Source organism: Nyctereutes procyonoides, unplaced genomic scaffold (assembly GCF_905146905.1).
Source record: "Nyctereutes procyonoides isolate TBG_1078 unplaced genomic scaffold, NYPRO_anot_genome, whole genome shotgun sequence".
Classification (NCBI taxonomy): Eukaryota; Metazoa; Chordata; class Mammalia; order Carnivora; family Canidae; genus Nyctereutes; species Nyctereutes procyonoides.
In genome coordinates this window covers 13,467,490-13,482,484 of record NW_026575049.1, presented here as the reverse complement: position 1 = coordinate 13,482,484, position 14,995 = coordinate 13,467,490, and the positions used below count along the sequence as shown (strand labels likewise).

General features: G+C 35.8%; 1 protein-coding gene and 1 non-coding gene across 3 annotated transcripts in view; one reads left to right on the top strand and one right to left on the bottom strand.

Annotated features, from left to right (window-relative positions):
• TBC1D15 (TBC1 domain family member 15) overlaps positions 1-14,995 on the bottom strand; it is a 69,684-nt gene that overhangs the window by 28,906 nt on the left and 25,783 nt on the right. For both annotated transcript variants that reach the window (XM_055328478.1, XM_055328479.1), the window contains exons 2-5: positions 14,878-14,976; positions 14,199-14,273; positions 8,135-8,273; positions 2,540-2,750 (exon numbers count right to left, since the gene is read on the bottom strand). In XM_055328478.1, coding sequence (XP_055184453.1) covers positions 2,540-2,750; positions 8,135-8,273; positions 14,199-14,273; positions 14,878-14,976 — 524 coding nt within the window. The remainder of the gene's footprint in view (positions 1-2,539; positions 2,751-8,134; positions 8,274-14,198; positions 14,274-14,877; positions 14,977-14,995) is intronic.
• On the top strand, positions 3,509-3,614 carry LOC129512268 (U6 spliceosomal RNA). Its single transcript, XR_008665005.1, has one exon. It is a non-coding gene; the product is annotated as a U6 spliceosomal RNA (small nuclear RNA).

The following is a 14,995-nucleotide window of genomic DNA, read 5'->3' as shown; positions in this document are numbered from 1 at the left end:
TTTTACCATTATCTGATTCTTATATTTACTCCTTACTTTGTTTCCTTTTCTGTATTTGTAAAGAAGTTTCATTCACAACCCTCATTAAAACATCACCAACACACATTCAAGATATATAGACTCTTTATAAGCACCTAAGTTATTGCCGAGTCTATCCTTGAACCCACCCAAGATAGAAAACTCTCCAATTCCTGAGCTACAACCTGTTTTCTTCTAATTGCTCTCTAAAGCCATACAAATCAAATTATAATCTATTTCTTAAAACATCCTTTTTAAAATTATTGGTAGCATTGGTTAAGTACTATGCCATTTATTCATTCAACTGAGACTTATTATGTAAATATTATGTGCTAGGCACTGTGGCTAGGAACTTAAGTGAAAATGTAAACAAAACAGATATGATCCCTGCCTTTGTGAGCATACATTCTAGAGTAGAATATTTAAAAAGTAAATAAATAACATTATTCTATTAAGAGTTATGAAGGGAGCAAACAAGGAAATGAGACAATGAAAAAGAAAGGGAGTAGGAACCTACATTACATGGGAGAGAGGACATTCAGAAAAGCCACACTTAGGATCAGAAAAAGGAAAATATTCCAGGCAAAAGAAAAACAGCATACATATAGGACTCTAAAGCAAGAGTCTGGGGCATTTCAGGAACTGAAAGAAAACTATATGGCCAGAATATAAAAGAGAATGGCATGAAGTGAGGCTGAAGAGATAAACAGAATTTAAAAAGGCAGTGCAGGATTACACTGACCATAATAAGTTTGGATTTTGTTTAACACTGCACCAAAACACCTCTTCTTTAAGTTAAATCTCCACATCCTTTTCATGTTTTTCATATCACTTTGATCTGTCTCTTTATACTAGTCGTCTCTTCTAGTGGTATATCTAACACGTTTAAAATGCAATGTTTAACACCAACCAAAGTTCTCCAAAGTAAAGACCAGTAAAGGGTGGAGAGGAACTACCACTTCATCCTAAATACTACACTTTAATCAATGGTCTCAGGTTGCATGAACTCTGACAGTTACATCACAACATAGAGTTTGCTATGGTACTAAAACCCCTAAGCCTTTAATATCTGCTGTTCAACAGCCAGACCATTTGCCCCTCCTGAATCTACTTAATCCCCCAACCTGGGTGGTAACCTATTCAAAGCTTCCCACTTCAAGATCCAAAACCCACATACTGCCGACCAGACTTGACCTTCTTATGGATACTGCTACTGATCTATGCCTAGTGTCACCCAGAGATGGTCAACATGGTAGGGGAGAGAACGTCAGATCAAAAAATGCAGCCAAAATCTTCCAAATTCTGGATCACTACTAGATTTATATAATCTAAGTTTAAACATTATGTTACTCTATTATAAAGTGACAACATTACTAACAAGGTTAACAACCATCCCTACAGTTCCTCAAGCTAAAATCTCAACTCCCTTCTTCTTACCTCCACATACCCACTCAATCACAAAAGTAAACCCTAAATATCTTTTTCCAGTACTTCTATCTTTCCTGTCCAAGTTCATCCCACTATCATCTTATGTACATGACTGGAACAAATGGCTAAAATTATTTACAAGATCCTTCATGCTCTGGCATTTACTCAACTCGCTGGCCTCACTTTTAAATTTGGTACCCTCCTCCCCCCAATATGCAGACCTGTGATATTCAACTACTTTGTTCTGGGATTACAGGTTTTAAATTCTTCCATCTAAAACACCTTTCCCTGTAAATATTTCCCTCCCTTACATGCTAATGTTCACTCATTTGTAGGTCTAACACAGATGCTACTTCCTCAAGAAAGTCTGCCCTGAAACCCACCCAACCCCCAGTCTGAATGAGAGACCCTTCTTCCCTTCTGGCAGCTCCCAAAGCACCTTGTAACTTCATCTTAGTTCTTGAGATTTATTGCCATTTACTAGTTGGCATTCTTCACAAGACCATAAACTCTCAGAAATCCAGGAACAACCTATTGTGCTTACAACCATGAAGCAACTAACACAATGCTCAGAACTCTGATACCCAAAACATAGGTGTTGGAAGTAAAAGCAAAAAAGAGTATGTGTGTAAAAATGCACATAGATGAATAAATATAAGACACCAGACTTCTGGAAAGCAAAAAAGCCCTGTCTTCCACACTTATAATAATTTTATAAAGGTCTTAGACCTGCTGGATATAAATATATAATATTACAAGTAAAATTCTATCTTTAAGAGACAATATGTAATAAAACGTTAATTATATAAATATATAATCCATAAGTTATCGAGGCATCATTTAAATATGTATAAAAAATATGGGACCACGCTTCTTTAGAACACTAATAAGGTGACAAGTTGCTGACCCAAAGTACAAAAATGGCAAAATCTTAATCATTCATCCAAAGCAGTCAATATCCCAAAAAGGCCAAAGCTGCCTGTGCCCTCATCTGCACACAGGTCTCCGATGCCCAAGGACAAGTCAAACTTGCTTGCCTGGGGACCAATGCAAAAATCCAGTTTCAAGAAGTAGAAAATAATTGGATACTTACTCACACAACACCACATATTTTTCAAGAGAGTCAATCAGTAGTTTGCTATCTCCTTGATGAAAGTGCAGAGCAGGGAGGACGACGTCATCCTTTAGACAGAATACCAAATACGACCAGCCCATACCCTCTTTGTTTTGCTTGATTGATTTCAGGTCTGTCAAACTGAACAGGAATGACCATTTGCTTTTCCCATTTCTATGACTTGGAGCATCTTAAAAACAAGAAAGTGGGGCAAAATATTTTTGTTCACCTTTTTAAAAGGTACTGACAGCGCTCTTCATGACTGCCTAACAGAAACTTGTTGAGCCTAGGGAATGACTACAGCATTCACATTCCTATGGCTTCCACCTGTATTAGAAATGGCAACAGACATTTTCTTAAAAGAATAGTTTTGAAAATAATTATCTTACTGCATTCAGAGTGAAAAAATGTTATCCCTATTTCAAATAAATTGTCCTTGTCCAAAAATGACTATGGCTTTGGAAGCAGGCAGGCTGGACTCAAATTACAGCAACACCATCTTACTACTTGAATGATCTGGGGCAAATAATTGAATCTCTCTAAGCCTTGGTTTTATCATCTGTAAAAATGGAGATAATTATACTTACCTCCCAATGCTATACTAAGAATTAAAAGAGATAATGCTTGTCAACTAACTAGTATAGTGTCAATTATGTAACAAATACTCGATAAATGTTCATCTTTTCCACTGCCCCCACCCTGCCAAAGAGGAATGGTGTGATGCTCTTGGAGAGTCATTAAAAACAAAACAAAAAACCTTTCCTTCCTCACTTGCCTTTGCAATTATTTTCACTAGATTACACTGAGTAAAAGTAAATACACTGGAATAAAAAAAAATAATACTGGAGTAAATATACCAACAGACATTTTATTTGCAAAAACCCAAAGAGTGGTAGGGAGTTGAGGATGAAAACGTAAGTTGTGAGTGCTTTGAAGAGAATGAATACGGTGCTTGCTTCAGCAGCACATATACTAAAACTGAACGATACAGAGAAGATTAGCATGACTCCTGTGCGGGAATGACACCCAAACTCATGAAGTGTTCCATATTTTTTAAAAAAGAGAATACATTCAATCTTTCTACTAAATCAATCTACTAAAGTAAGACCTCCGTTCAACCCAAACTACAGTAATATAAAATAAAGTATCTTCTAAGTTTGTGGCTATTTATAGAAGCTTAAAAATCCTAGGTTTGTGAACAATATCATAATTGATAACAAGCAGCTTAAAAAATACTTATATAAAAATTCAAAGGACAAAGGGGAAAATGCTACTTTCCCACTACTACTTATCATTTCTATCCAAAAATGCCATTTTGACCTGTTTTAAGTTGGACATAAGCATGTCATGTCTCCGAAATTTTAAAAATCCATTTCTCTAATGTTATTTCCTAAGAAATGTTACACTATCCTGTTATTCAAGATCTTCATTCCATCCCACTATCAACTCCACAAACTGCACAGAAGATATGTGCTTACAGAACTTGATCAAAGGATAGATCAGCGTTCATTTGTGTGTGTGTCACCTTTCTACATAGTCAGGAACACTACAGCTCCATCAGTTCCAACAAGATCTCCTGAACTGACAAAGAAATCTACAGTTTACAGAACCTCTACCTACAAAGAATATAGGCACCATCACTGTTTAATGGACACTTAAATATCATTTGAAAGAAGTCCAGAAAAGCTAATAAGTAATTTCTCCCTACAGTGACCTAAGTTCCACGCCAGTTCAGATGGTGAGCTCATACCTAACTAAGGCTGATACTTGATTAAGGGCCATTTGCCCACTTGACTACCATATATCATATTTCATTGGAATTTATATCGTAGAGTTTATAACACCAGTTCAAGCTAATATCAAAGTAAAAACAATTGTAGAATTCCAACATCTGCCTGAACCATTTATATGTGACTGTATCTAGGACCACTAGATTATTTGCAAAGATCAAAAATATTTTCAAAGCAATGAAAAACTAGATACAACTTTTAAAATTAAAGTATTAAATTACACAGAAAAAATTAATCTAAATTAATGCAAGAAAATCATATGGAGAATATAAATACATGCAAGCTATATGAATTATCAGGAGTTTGTGCATTTTCAAAAGTAAAATTTTTACATAGATTTTCCCATGTTAGTGAAAGAAACACATCACATCTGAAATTTTAAAAATGCCTTACACACTTCCTCACCTGAAGCTCTAATAAACAAAGAAACATTAACAAGTCAATTCTAGAAGTCCCTTTACTTGAATATAATTAAACATCATGAGAACAAGAATTTTATTTTCTTCATAATTATATCCCCAATGCCTAGAAGAGTAGGTAGCACATAGTAGGTACTCAAAGATGCACTGAATAAATGAATAACCTAGTATCAAGTAAACATAAAAGAAATCTGCAATTTAGTCCACCACCAATAGCTAACTAGAATTAGAAATGGTTACACAAAGGAAAACTAATAAATCCAAGAGTTAACTCAAAATTTCCTTTTTTCAGGGTGGCTGGGCAGCTCAGTGGTTAAGAGTCTGCCTTTGGTTCAGGTCATGATCTCAGGGTGTGAGATCAAGCCCCATATCAGGCTCCCCGCTCAGCAGGGAGTCTGCTTCTCCCTCTCCCTCTGCCCATCCCCCCATTTGTGCTCATGCACGCACACGCTCTCTCAAAAAAAAATAAAATTTTTTAAAAATTTCTTTTTTTTTCTCTTAACAAAGGTAAATAAAACTAATTAGTTCTGGTGAGTGATGTTACCAAATACATGTAAGAAGTATCCCCAACATAATGACATGGGAAAACTAACCATAATAGCAGAAGAGTAAAACTAAAAAACATTTCAGTAAGTCCCTGTATGTCTCCAACAGAATTAACACAGAAGACAAGACATTTTATTTGGATGGGTGCACAGAACATGATGGCAGTCTTGTTCTGGGAAGAAACATTTTCAAAACATTTGATCTGGTATATAAAAACAAAGACTTAGTAATAGAAACTATTAAAAAATATAAAGTTGTCTTTGATAGTCAATTTTTTAAAAGTTTTGTCCCAATTTCCTTTGTCACACAAACAGTATAAAATGTGGAAACTATACAATGAATAAAATTAGAAAAATGCTTTTTAAAAATATAAAAATGTTTCAAAATGGTATAAATTTGAATTTTGAAATGTCAAGTTTGGAAAATATCTCCTTGGGCCACCTGGATGGCTCAGCGGTTGAGTGTCCACCTTCAGCTCAGGGAGTGATCCTGGGGTCCCGGGATCGAGTCCTGAATCTGGCTCCCTCTGGGGAGCCTGCTCCTCCCCCTGCCTGTGTTTCTGTCTCTCTCTTTCTCTCTGTGTCTCTCATGAATAAATAAATAAAATCTAAAAAAAAAAGAAAATCTCCTTTAGGAAGAATTTCTGTTGAAATATAATCAGATGAGATAGTCTAGGAGAAGAAGGGACGGGACAGAAGGCTCTGCACTTTATAATTCCTGCTCTGTCCAGTATGTGCATGTGTATGTACACTGCATCACACCATGTTCAATATTATTTTCTACTGTTAAACACATTTTTAAATTTTTTTAAATACCAGGAAAAAAAAAGAAAATGTCTCCTTAACTTTCAGTAATTGCTAAATAAAGGCTCTTCACTTTATAAGTCACAATGCATGGCCAAGCCATATAAACAGTATTTATATCTGTGGTTTTTGATAACCTCTAAAGCTATACACAGGTTCTCAATTCTGCACATTAAAATCAACACTACAGCATCTGAAAAATACAAATACCCAGTCTCCATCCCCAGAGTCTGATTAATTCACTGGGATGAAACACATATCGGGACGCCAGGGTGGCTCAGCAGTTGAGCGTCTGCCTTCGACTCAGGGCGTGATCCCAGAATCTGGGATCAAGTCCCGTGTCCGGCTCCTTGCAGGGAGCCTGCTTCTGCCTCTGCCTGTGTCTCTGCCTCTTTCTGTGTCGCTCATGAGTAAATAAATAAAATCTTTTAAAAAAAAAAAGAAACACACATAATCAGTATTTTTAACAAAAGCCTAACTTCCCCAGGTGATTTCAATGTGCAGCCAGAGTTGAAAACCACTAATCTAAAAAAGACATTTATTGTCAGATTATGCTCTTCTCATACATGTAATGCTTCTTTCTTTTATGAAATTCTGAAATCTCACTCCTTTGCTCTTTCCTATAGCCTGTTATTTTCATTTTCAAGGATTCAACAGTATTAGGCTACAACAAACAAAAAAAGAACAATTCACATATATTAATCCTAAAGATCTTAATTTAGAGCAGTTAAAAATCACTTCACATGCCAAATATACTAAAATCCTGTGGTCTTCATACTTTGCATTGTTCTGGTAAGAACTTTTGCTTTCAGTAGAAAAAGAATGCCAAGAAATAAAAACAAAACAAAACAAAACCCAACAACACACCAGCATGAGCTGATTTTAATTCACCACGAGCTTGTGAATTACTATTAACTTAATTGCCACTGTTTCCAAGAGATGATACAGTACAAAGTATAACTATTGCAGAAGAGAATGATTTCCCAGACCATACATGCAAATCAGATTTACAAAAAAAAAGAAGAAGAAGAAGAAAAAAAAATCAGATTTACTGAGTCACAAAGCTCTATAAATGTAGCTTTACATATTCTAACCAATTTTGGCCAGGCTTTTCTGAATCCGGGCAATGTGGATAAATTATAAACTCAGACCAAGGGACACCTGGGTGGCTCAGCAGTTGAGTGCCTCCCTTTGGCTCAGGGCGTGATCCTGGAGTCTGGGGATCAAGTCCCACATTGGGCTCCCTGCATGGAGCCTGCTTCTCCCTCTGCCTCTCTGTCTCTCACGAATAAATAAAATCTTAAAAAAAAAAAAAAAAAAAAAACCTCAGACCAAAATCAGTAAGAGAGTAAATGTCCTTCTAGTTATAAAACACAAGTTAATCAATACGGGAAAAAAAGCATTTTAATTCTGTACAAGTATTTACTATTTCTAAAAGAAATCACAAATACATAGGACTGTATCACAGATGGCCTACCTGAGTCATATTTAGTGTAGTATATGTGATCTATCAGGTTGTTAGCTTCGCTCTTTTTTGTTATTTACATGTAGATAATCAAGTAGCAACACAAATTTAAATATATACATGTAACATATAAAAGAGAATAGTCACTAAACATATATATAAATGGGAGACTATAATGAACTGTGTAGATCTCAATAATCACTGAAATTAGAACAGTATGGTTAACTGGTATACTCCATCTCCCCCTGGTGCTTTTGGATGAAATAACATGTTTTTTAATTCTAGAAAAATGTGTGAGACCTCTAAAGCAATTTTTTCAAGTGTTTCTATTTTCTGTCATGAATAACTACAAAACAGAACACGTGGTTTTAAACCCTTTTTTTTGTTATAAAGTCACAATCAACAAAACAAGGAGATGAAGAGGGAATATAACTAAAATATGAGTTATATGTATTAAAGGATCAAATCATCCTTAAAGAATTTTCTTTGCAGTTTTATTTTTATTATATTGTAGAAAATCACTTTAAGATTTCAAAAGATTTAATTCATACCTCCATTGGTATATGGCTTCTTTTTAGATGAAACTGTACTGACCATGTCCCACTCTGCTTCATAACTGTTCAGATGTTCTGATCCTCGATGACCTCTTTCCTTTGGGGCCTGTGTCCACTCTACAACTGAACTGGAGTCCTAAAAAATGTACAACATATAAAATATTTAGGGACTACAACCAGAATTTAATTTCAATTAACTATATATCCTCAATGTCTACATAAATTAAGTTTGTAGATTGTGACAGACATCACTGATGGGAAAACCAACCACTATTTCCTATTCTTTTCTTTCTTGCCTATCTTTACCTGCCCCTTACCCCATCCCCCACCACTTTCCCACTCCTACTCCCGCAAAAAAAAAAAAAAAAGAAAAAGAAAAAAAGAAAGAAAAACCTTCCTTGCAGTTCGGGTTGCCAATGGAATAAAAGCAGAAGTCAACTGCAGGACTTTTGGAAATGCTTTTGCTTTCCCAATAAAAGCCTCACCCCTTTTCCCCCTTCTCCTGCCTTGACTATAGCTATGATGCCTAAATATATGGCAGGCATGTTATCACTGTAAAAGAATAAACAGGAAAATCACTCCAAACCTGTAGATTTGTAGTTATCTGAGGAAAATAACTAAAGGTGGCTTAAATAAAATAGTCACCATTGGTTGCATATTTCTCAGTCAAAATTAGCTAAGAGAGCTACACATATCTACATGTACAGTTCCACAGAACTTAACATTTTACTTTTTTTTTTTTTTTAAGATTCTATTTATCTGAGAGACAGAATGAGAGAGAGAGAGAGCACAAGCAGGGAGGGGGGAAGAGGGAGAAGCAGACTCCCCACTGAGCAGGAAGCCTGACACAGGCCCAATCCCAGGACCCTGGGACCATGACCCGAGTCACAGGCAAACTTAACCGACTGAGCCACCCAGGGGCCCCCAGAACTTAAAATTTAAAAAAAAAATAAATAAATAAAACCAAAAGTCTAAAATTCAATATTAATAATTTGACTAAATCAAAATATTTAATTTCTGTATAATAAAAGTACACATAAGTTAAAGATAAGAAGACTGGGTGAAATGTTTCCAAAATACATGGCAGACAAAAACATCCAGAATACAAAAACAGCACCAACCAAACTATTTAGAAACTGGCAAATTATCAAAACAAAAAAACAAGCAAATGGTGTGAACAAGCAAGTCGAAGAAATATGAAGCAACAAACATACAGGAAGATGTTCTACTTCAGAAACAATCAGAGAAAAGCAAGTTAAGGGGCACCTGAGGGGCTTAGTTGGTTAAGTGTCTGACTCTTGGTTTCAGCTCAGGTTAGGATTTCAAGGTTGTGAGATCAAGCCCCACATTGGGCTCACACTCTACATGGAGTCTGCTTAAGATTCTCTCCTTCTCCCTCTCCTTCCCCCTCTGCCGCTCCCTCTACATATGCACATGCTCTCTCCTAAATAAGTTAATTAAATCTTTAAAAAAAGAAATACAAGTTAAAATGAATTTCAATTTTTGGCCCCATTCAGGTAAAAAATTAAAATATGAAAGACAGTGTAAAGACATAGTATCTCACACTGCTGATGACAGTGCTAATTAATTAGTACTGACTCCAAAAAGGCAATATAGCCATTACTTATTAAAATTCAAACTATGCATATGTGTCACTACAATAATTCCTTTTATATCATCCACTCTAGAGAAATACATGTACACAAAGAGCTACATGCCAGAATTTTCACTGAACATTGTAAAAATTAAAAACTGAAAATATCTCAATACCCATCAGTAAAGGAATGAATAAACAAACTAGGGGGTACCCAAAGAAATACTAAGCCATTGTTTGTTTGTTTTTTAAGGTTTTATTTGAGAGAGAGCATGAGCAGGGTGAGGGGCAGAGGGAGAAGCAGGCTCTCCACTGAGCAGGAAACCCAATGTGGGGCTCGATCCTGGGATTTGAGCCAAAGGCAGTCTAACTGACTGAGCCACCCAGGCAGTTATACTTTAAAAACTGAAAAATGTTAATATTTATATTTATTTACTCTTAATAAATTAAAAAGAGAAGTTACAAAACAATGTAGTATAACGATATGCAGTATATACAATTAGAAACACAGAAAGTAAACTAGGTCTAGATAGATCAACAATGTAATGTGTACAGATAAAAGTCTAGAAAGACACACACTAAACAGAGGCAGATAAGGGACAGAATTTAAGTGAAGTAGAACTTCAATTTCTGTTGTTTCTATTACTTGAGTACTTTTACAAGAATGTTTTGTTACTTAGTTCTTAAAAAGGGAAAAAGGAAAATTTGTAGGAACAGAAATATAAAGGTACAAAAAAATTAAGAAATAGAAACAGACTGAAAAATGGAGAGGAATTAAATGAATAAAATCAATGAGGAAAGCCAAAAACATCTACAGAGCCCTACCAGCACAAAAGCTTGGAATTGGTAGATCAAGTGTTTCTGAAAATTAGGATAGAGGTCAAGCTAAAAAGAAGAGTAATAACAAAAGTTTAGAAGGCTGGAGATGTATTCATTAGAGAAAATAAAAGAGATTATCTCAGGATTAGTAGAAACCAAGTACACTGAGTAAAGGGTAAAACCTTAAACAAGAATTGATTAAAAGTAAAAAAAAAAAAAGAATTGATTAAAAGTCCATCTATAGAGGGATGCCTGGGTGGCTCAGTGGTTGACCGCCTCCCTTGGGCCCAGGGCGTGATCCTGGGGTTCCAGGATGGAGTCCCACATCAGGCTCCCTGCAGGGAGCCTGCTTCTCCCTCTGTGTCTCTGCCTCTCTCATGAATAAATAAATAAAATCTTTAAAAAAAAAAAAAAGTCCATCTATATAATGAACTTGTGAGATTCCCAGCTCTCTTGCTCCACTCAGTTCCCAGAACACTAGAATCCAGGCATACCCTCTCCAGGCAGGAATCTGCAGGAATCTCAGGAATCTCAAATGACTAGCCCAAGAGAAAGGATCTAGTTTTAACATCAGGGATACCTACAGAGTAGTCGATTACTTTTTTCTGTCTGCTGTTAAATATAAGCACCCCACCACAAAAACCACCAAACATCAAAGGCAAGTGTCTACACAAAAGACAAAGTCCCAATTGAAACAAGGGGAAAAAAAGTCAATTAAAGGAACTATATTATATGGAGATAAAAACATCTTAAAAACTACCTTTAAACTTCGTAGAAATAAGGAAAGATCTATCCACAAAGAACAGGATGCTACTTTTAAAAGGATTGAAAGATACTTAGAACAAGATGTCTTAGGGGATCCCTGGGTGGCGCAGCGGTTTAGCGCCTGCCTTTGGCCCAGGGCGCGATCCTGGAGACCCGGGATCAAATCCCACGTCGGGCTCCCGGTGCATGGAGCCTGCTTCTCCCTCTGCCTGTGTCTCTGCCTCTCTCTCTCTCTGTGTGTGTGTGTGACTATCATAAATAAATAAAAATTAAAAAAAAAAAAGAACAAGATGTCTTAGAAATTAAAATATAGCAAAAATGAAAAAGGCAATAGAAGAACTGAAAGATTAAAATGAAGAAATTTCCTAGAAAATAATACACACAGAATTATAAAACAGGAAAGAAAAGATTAAAAACCTAGAGGACCAGTCCAGGTCTAAAGAGTTCCAGAAAAAAAGGAAACAGAAAATGGAGCAGAAAAAAAAAATCATCACTGAAATAATTCAACATTTACTAATAACTAAAAGATACAAGTTTCCATATTAAAAGAGCCCACCAAGTACCCAAAACAATGGATAAAAAGGACCACAAAGGCTACAACGAGGACATCTAGAACACTAGAAACAAAGAGGCAATCATACAAGCTTCTAAAGCGGAAAAAAAAAAACATACAACAGATCAGGAGTTAGAATGTATTAAACTTAACATCAACACGGGAAACCAGACAAACATAGGACAATAATGTTTAAAAATATGTGGGATATTTTCAACTATAATTCTATGCAAGCCAAGCTATCAATTCAGAATTAGGATAGAAAAGTCTAAAGAAAAGAAATTTTTTGCTCCCATGCACCCTTTTTCTCAGACGCACGAAAGTTGCACAAAAACAGTGGAGCAAACCAAAAGAGAAGACAGCATAAAGAGTGAAATGAGTCAATTGGAGAATGACAAACATTATATGTTGTCATTCATTTGGAGAATATAAATAATAGTGAAAGGGAATAGAAGGGAAGGGAGAAGAAATGGGTAGGAAATATCAGAAAGGGAGACAGAACATAAAGACTCCTAACTCTGGGAAATGAACTAGGGGTGGTGGAAGGGGAGGAGGGCAGGGGGTGGGGGTGAATGGGTGACGGGCGCTGAGGGGGGGCACTTGACGGGATGAGCACTGAGTGTTATTCTGTATGCTGGCAAATTGAACACCAATAAAAAATAAATTTATTATTAATAAAAAAAAAGCATAGAATATACAAAATGGGAGATAAAAATACGGGGAAGAGGTAAAAAGAATCAAGACATTGCTACACAGCAAACCAAAAGGGCAACAACCAGTACACAAAGAGCTTGTAAGAAGCCCCTGAGAGAAATCTGGAGGCTCCTGGGTGACTCAGCTCAGGTCATGATCTCAAGGCCCCTGGTCAGGCTCAGCACTCAGCAGGGAGTCAGCTTTGGATTCTCTCTCCCCCTCTGGCCACCCCTTGCCCCCGCATACTCTCTATTAAATAAATAAATCTTTAAGAAAAAAAAGGATGAAATCTGAAGACCATTTCTATGTTTAAATATTTTGAGAAGATATGTGGAAAACTGAGCCTGAGTTTCAGGGTGAATTAGAAATAAAATAGAAATCTCTACCTTCCATAGTGAGTCAACACACAACAAATGGCAAACACATAGCTATCATATAACCTAATAGTTCCACTCTTAGGTTTTTAAGAGAAAAGTGTATATCCACACAGATACTTGTGATACTTTCATATCAGCATTATTTATATTAACCTAAAATGAAAACCACCCAAATAGCCATCAACTGAAGAATAAAATGTGGTATAGTAGTCCCCACTACTCTGTAACCGAGGTTTCTCTTTTCCACCCTGTGTTACCCGCAGTCAACAATGGTCCAGGAGCTGATCCACTTTCTGACAATATGTACATACAATTAATAGCCTAACACTACTTTACAATACCTATGTCATTCACCTGCCTAACTGATAAATTAAGCTTTATCATAGGTATGTATAGGAGGAAAAAACAAAGTATGGATACAGTTCACTACTATCTGTGGTTTCACGCACCCACTGGGGGTCTTAGAATGTATCCCCAACGGAAAAGGGGAGACTACTATATATCCATAAAGGCAATGTTGTTCAGCAGAGGAAGAAAGAAGCAAGGAAAGAAGGAACGAATGAACAAACAAATGAATGAATTGAGAGGTGCTATAACATGGATAAACCTAGAAAACATTAGGCTAAGAAAAAGAAGTCAGTCACAAAAAACGACATATTGTATGATTCCATTTGGATGAAATGTCCACAACAGACAAACTCTCAGAGATAAAAAGTAGATTAGTGGTAGCAAGAGGCTGGATTAAGGGGGAATGAGGGGTGTACCACTAGTACAGTTTCTTTCTGAGGAGGGATGAATACGTTCTAAAGTTAGATATTGTTGATGGTTACACAACTCTGTAAATACAGTTACACCACTGAATTGTACACTTTAAAAGAGTAAATCTTATGATATGAATACTTCAAAAAAGCTATTTTAAAAATGGTATTCCTTGGAGATCCCTGGGTGGCTCAGTGGTTTGGCGCCCACCTTTGGCCCAGGGCATGATCCTGGAGTCCTGGGATTGAGTCCCATGTCAGGCTCCCAGCATGGAGCCTGTTTCTCCCTCTGCCTGTGTCTCTGCCCCTCTCTCCCTCTCTCCCTCTCTCTCTCTCTCTCTCTATCATAAATAAATAAATAAATCTTTTAAAAAAATAAAAAAATAAAAATGGTATTCCTTATACTGGAATGAATAAATGAATACAGGATTGAACAATAAAAACAAATAAAATAAACATAAAAATGGCATCCCTCTAGCCACACCCTTTCTTTCTTAAATACCTTTCCAGCATAAAGAATACTAGAAGAATCTAAAGCATCATCCAGTGGTCTCCAGTCCACTATTATTTCAGCATCCTAGAGAAAGAAAATATGGACTATATTTACTATTCAGCAATATCTTACATTTTTAGTTACCTATTTTTAATTCCCTGACCCCAAAATGAAATTTTAAACTCTTAAATACTAGAATTTTAAACATGTAATATCAGAAGCAAACCACTATTTGACAACGTGATGTAGATTTTTAAATTCTGATTATTTTTCATTACAAGAAATGTTTATTATAACAAGTTTTACGTAAGTTTTGTAATATTCCATGCCATTTTATGGCCCATCTGAAGTATTTTTTTTCCTGGGGTGCCTGCTTGGCTCAGTTGGTGGAGTATGGGACTCTTGATCTTGGGGTCATGAGTTCAAGCATCAAACTGGGTGTAAAGATTACTTAAAAATAAAATTTATTATTTATAAAAAAATAAAAAATTTTATTTTATTATTTATTTATTAAAAGTTAATTATTTCAAATAAAGTATTTTTAACATCATTTTAATATTAAATTTACAACCACTGTTCAATTACATAATTTCACTTTACACATGAAATTCAAACTTACTGATGATGCCCCAAAGATAAACTATTGCCATAAGCAATTATCAAATAAAATTATTCACTAAAAACATACCTTTTCTAACACACGTAATATTCCTGAAATCAAGCTGTCTTGGTCACTGGTCTTTCCACAAGATGAGTGAATATAGACCCCTTCCTGTTCATATATAATCTGAAACAACAAGAAAAGA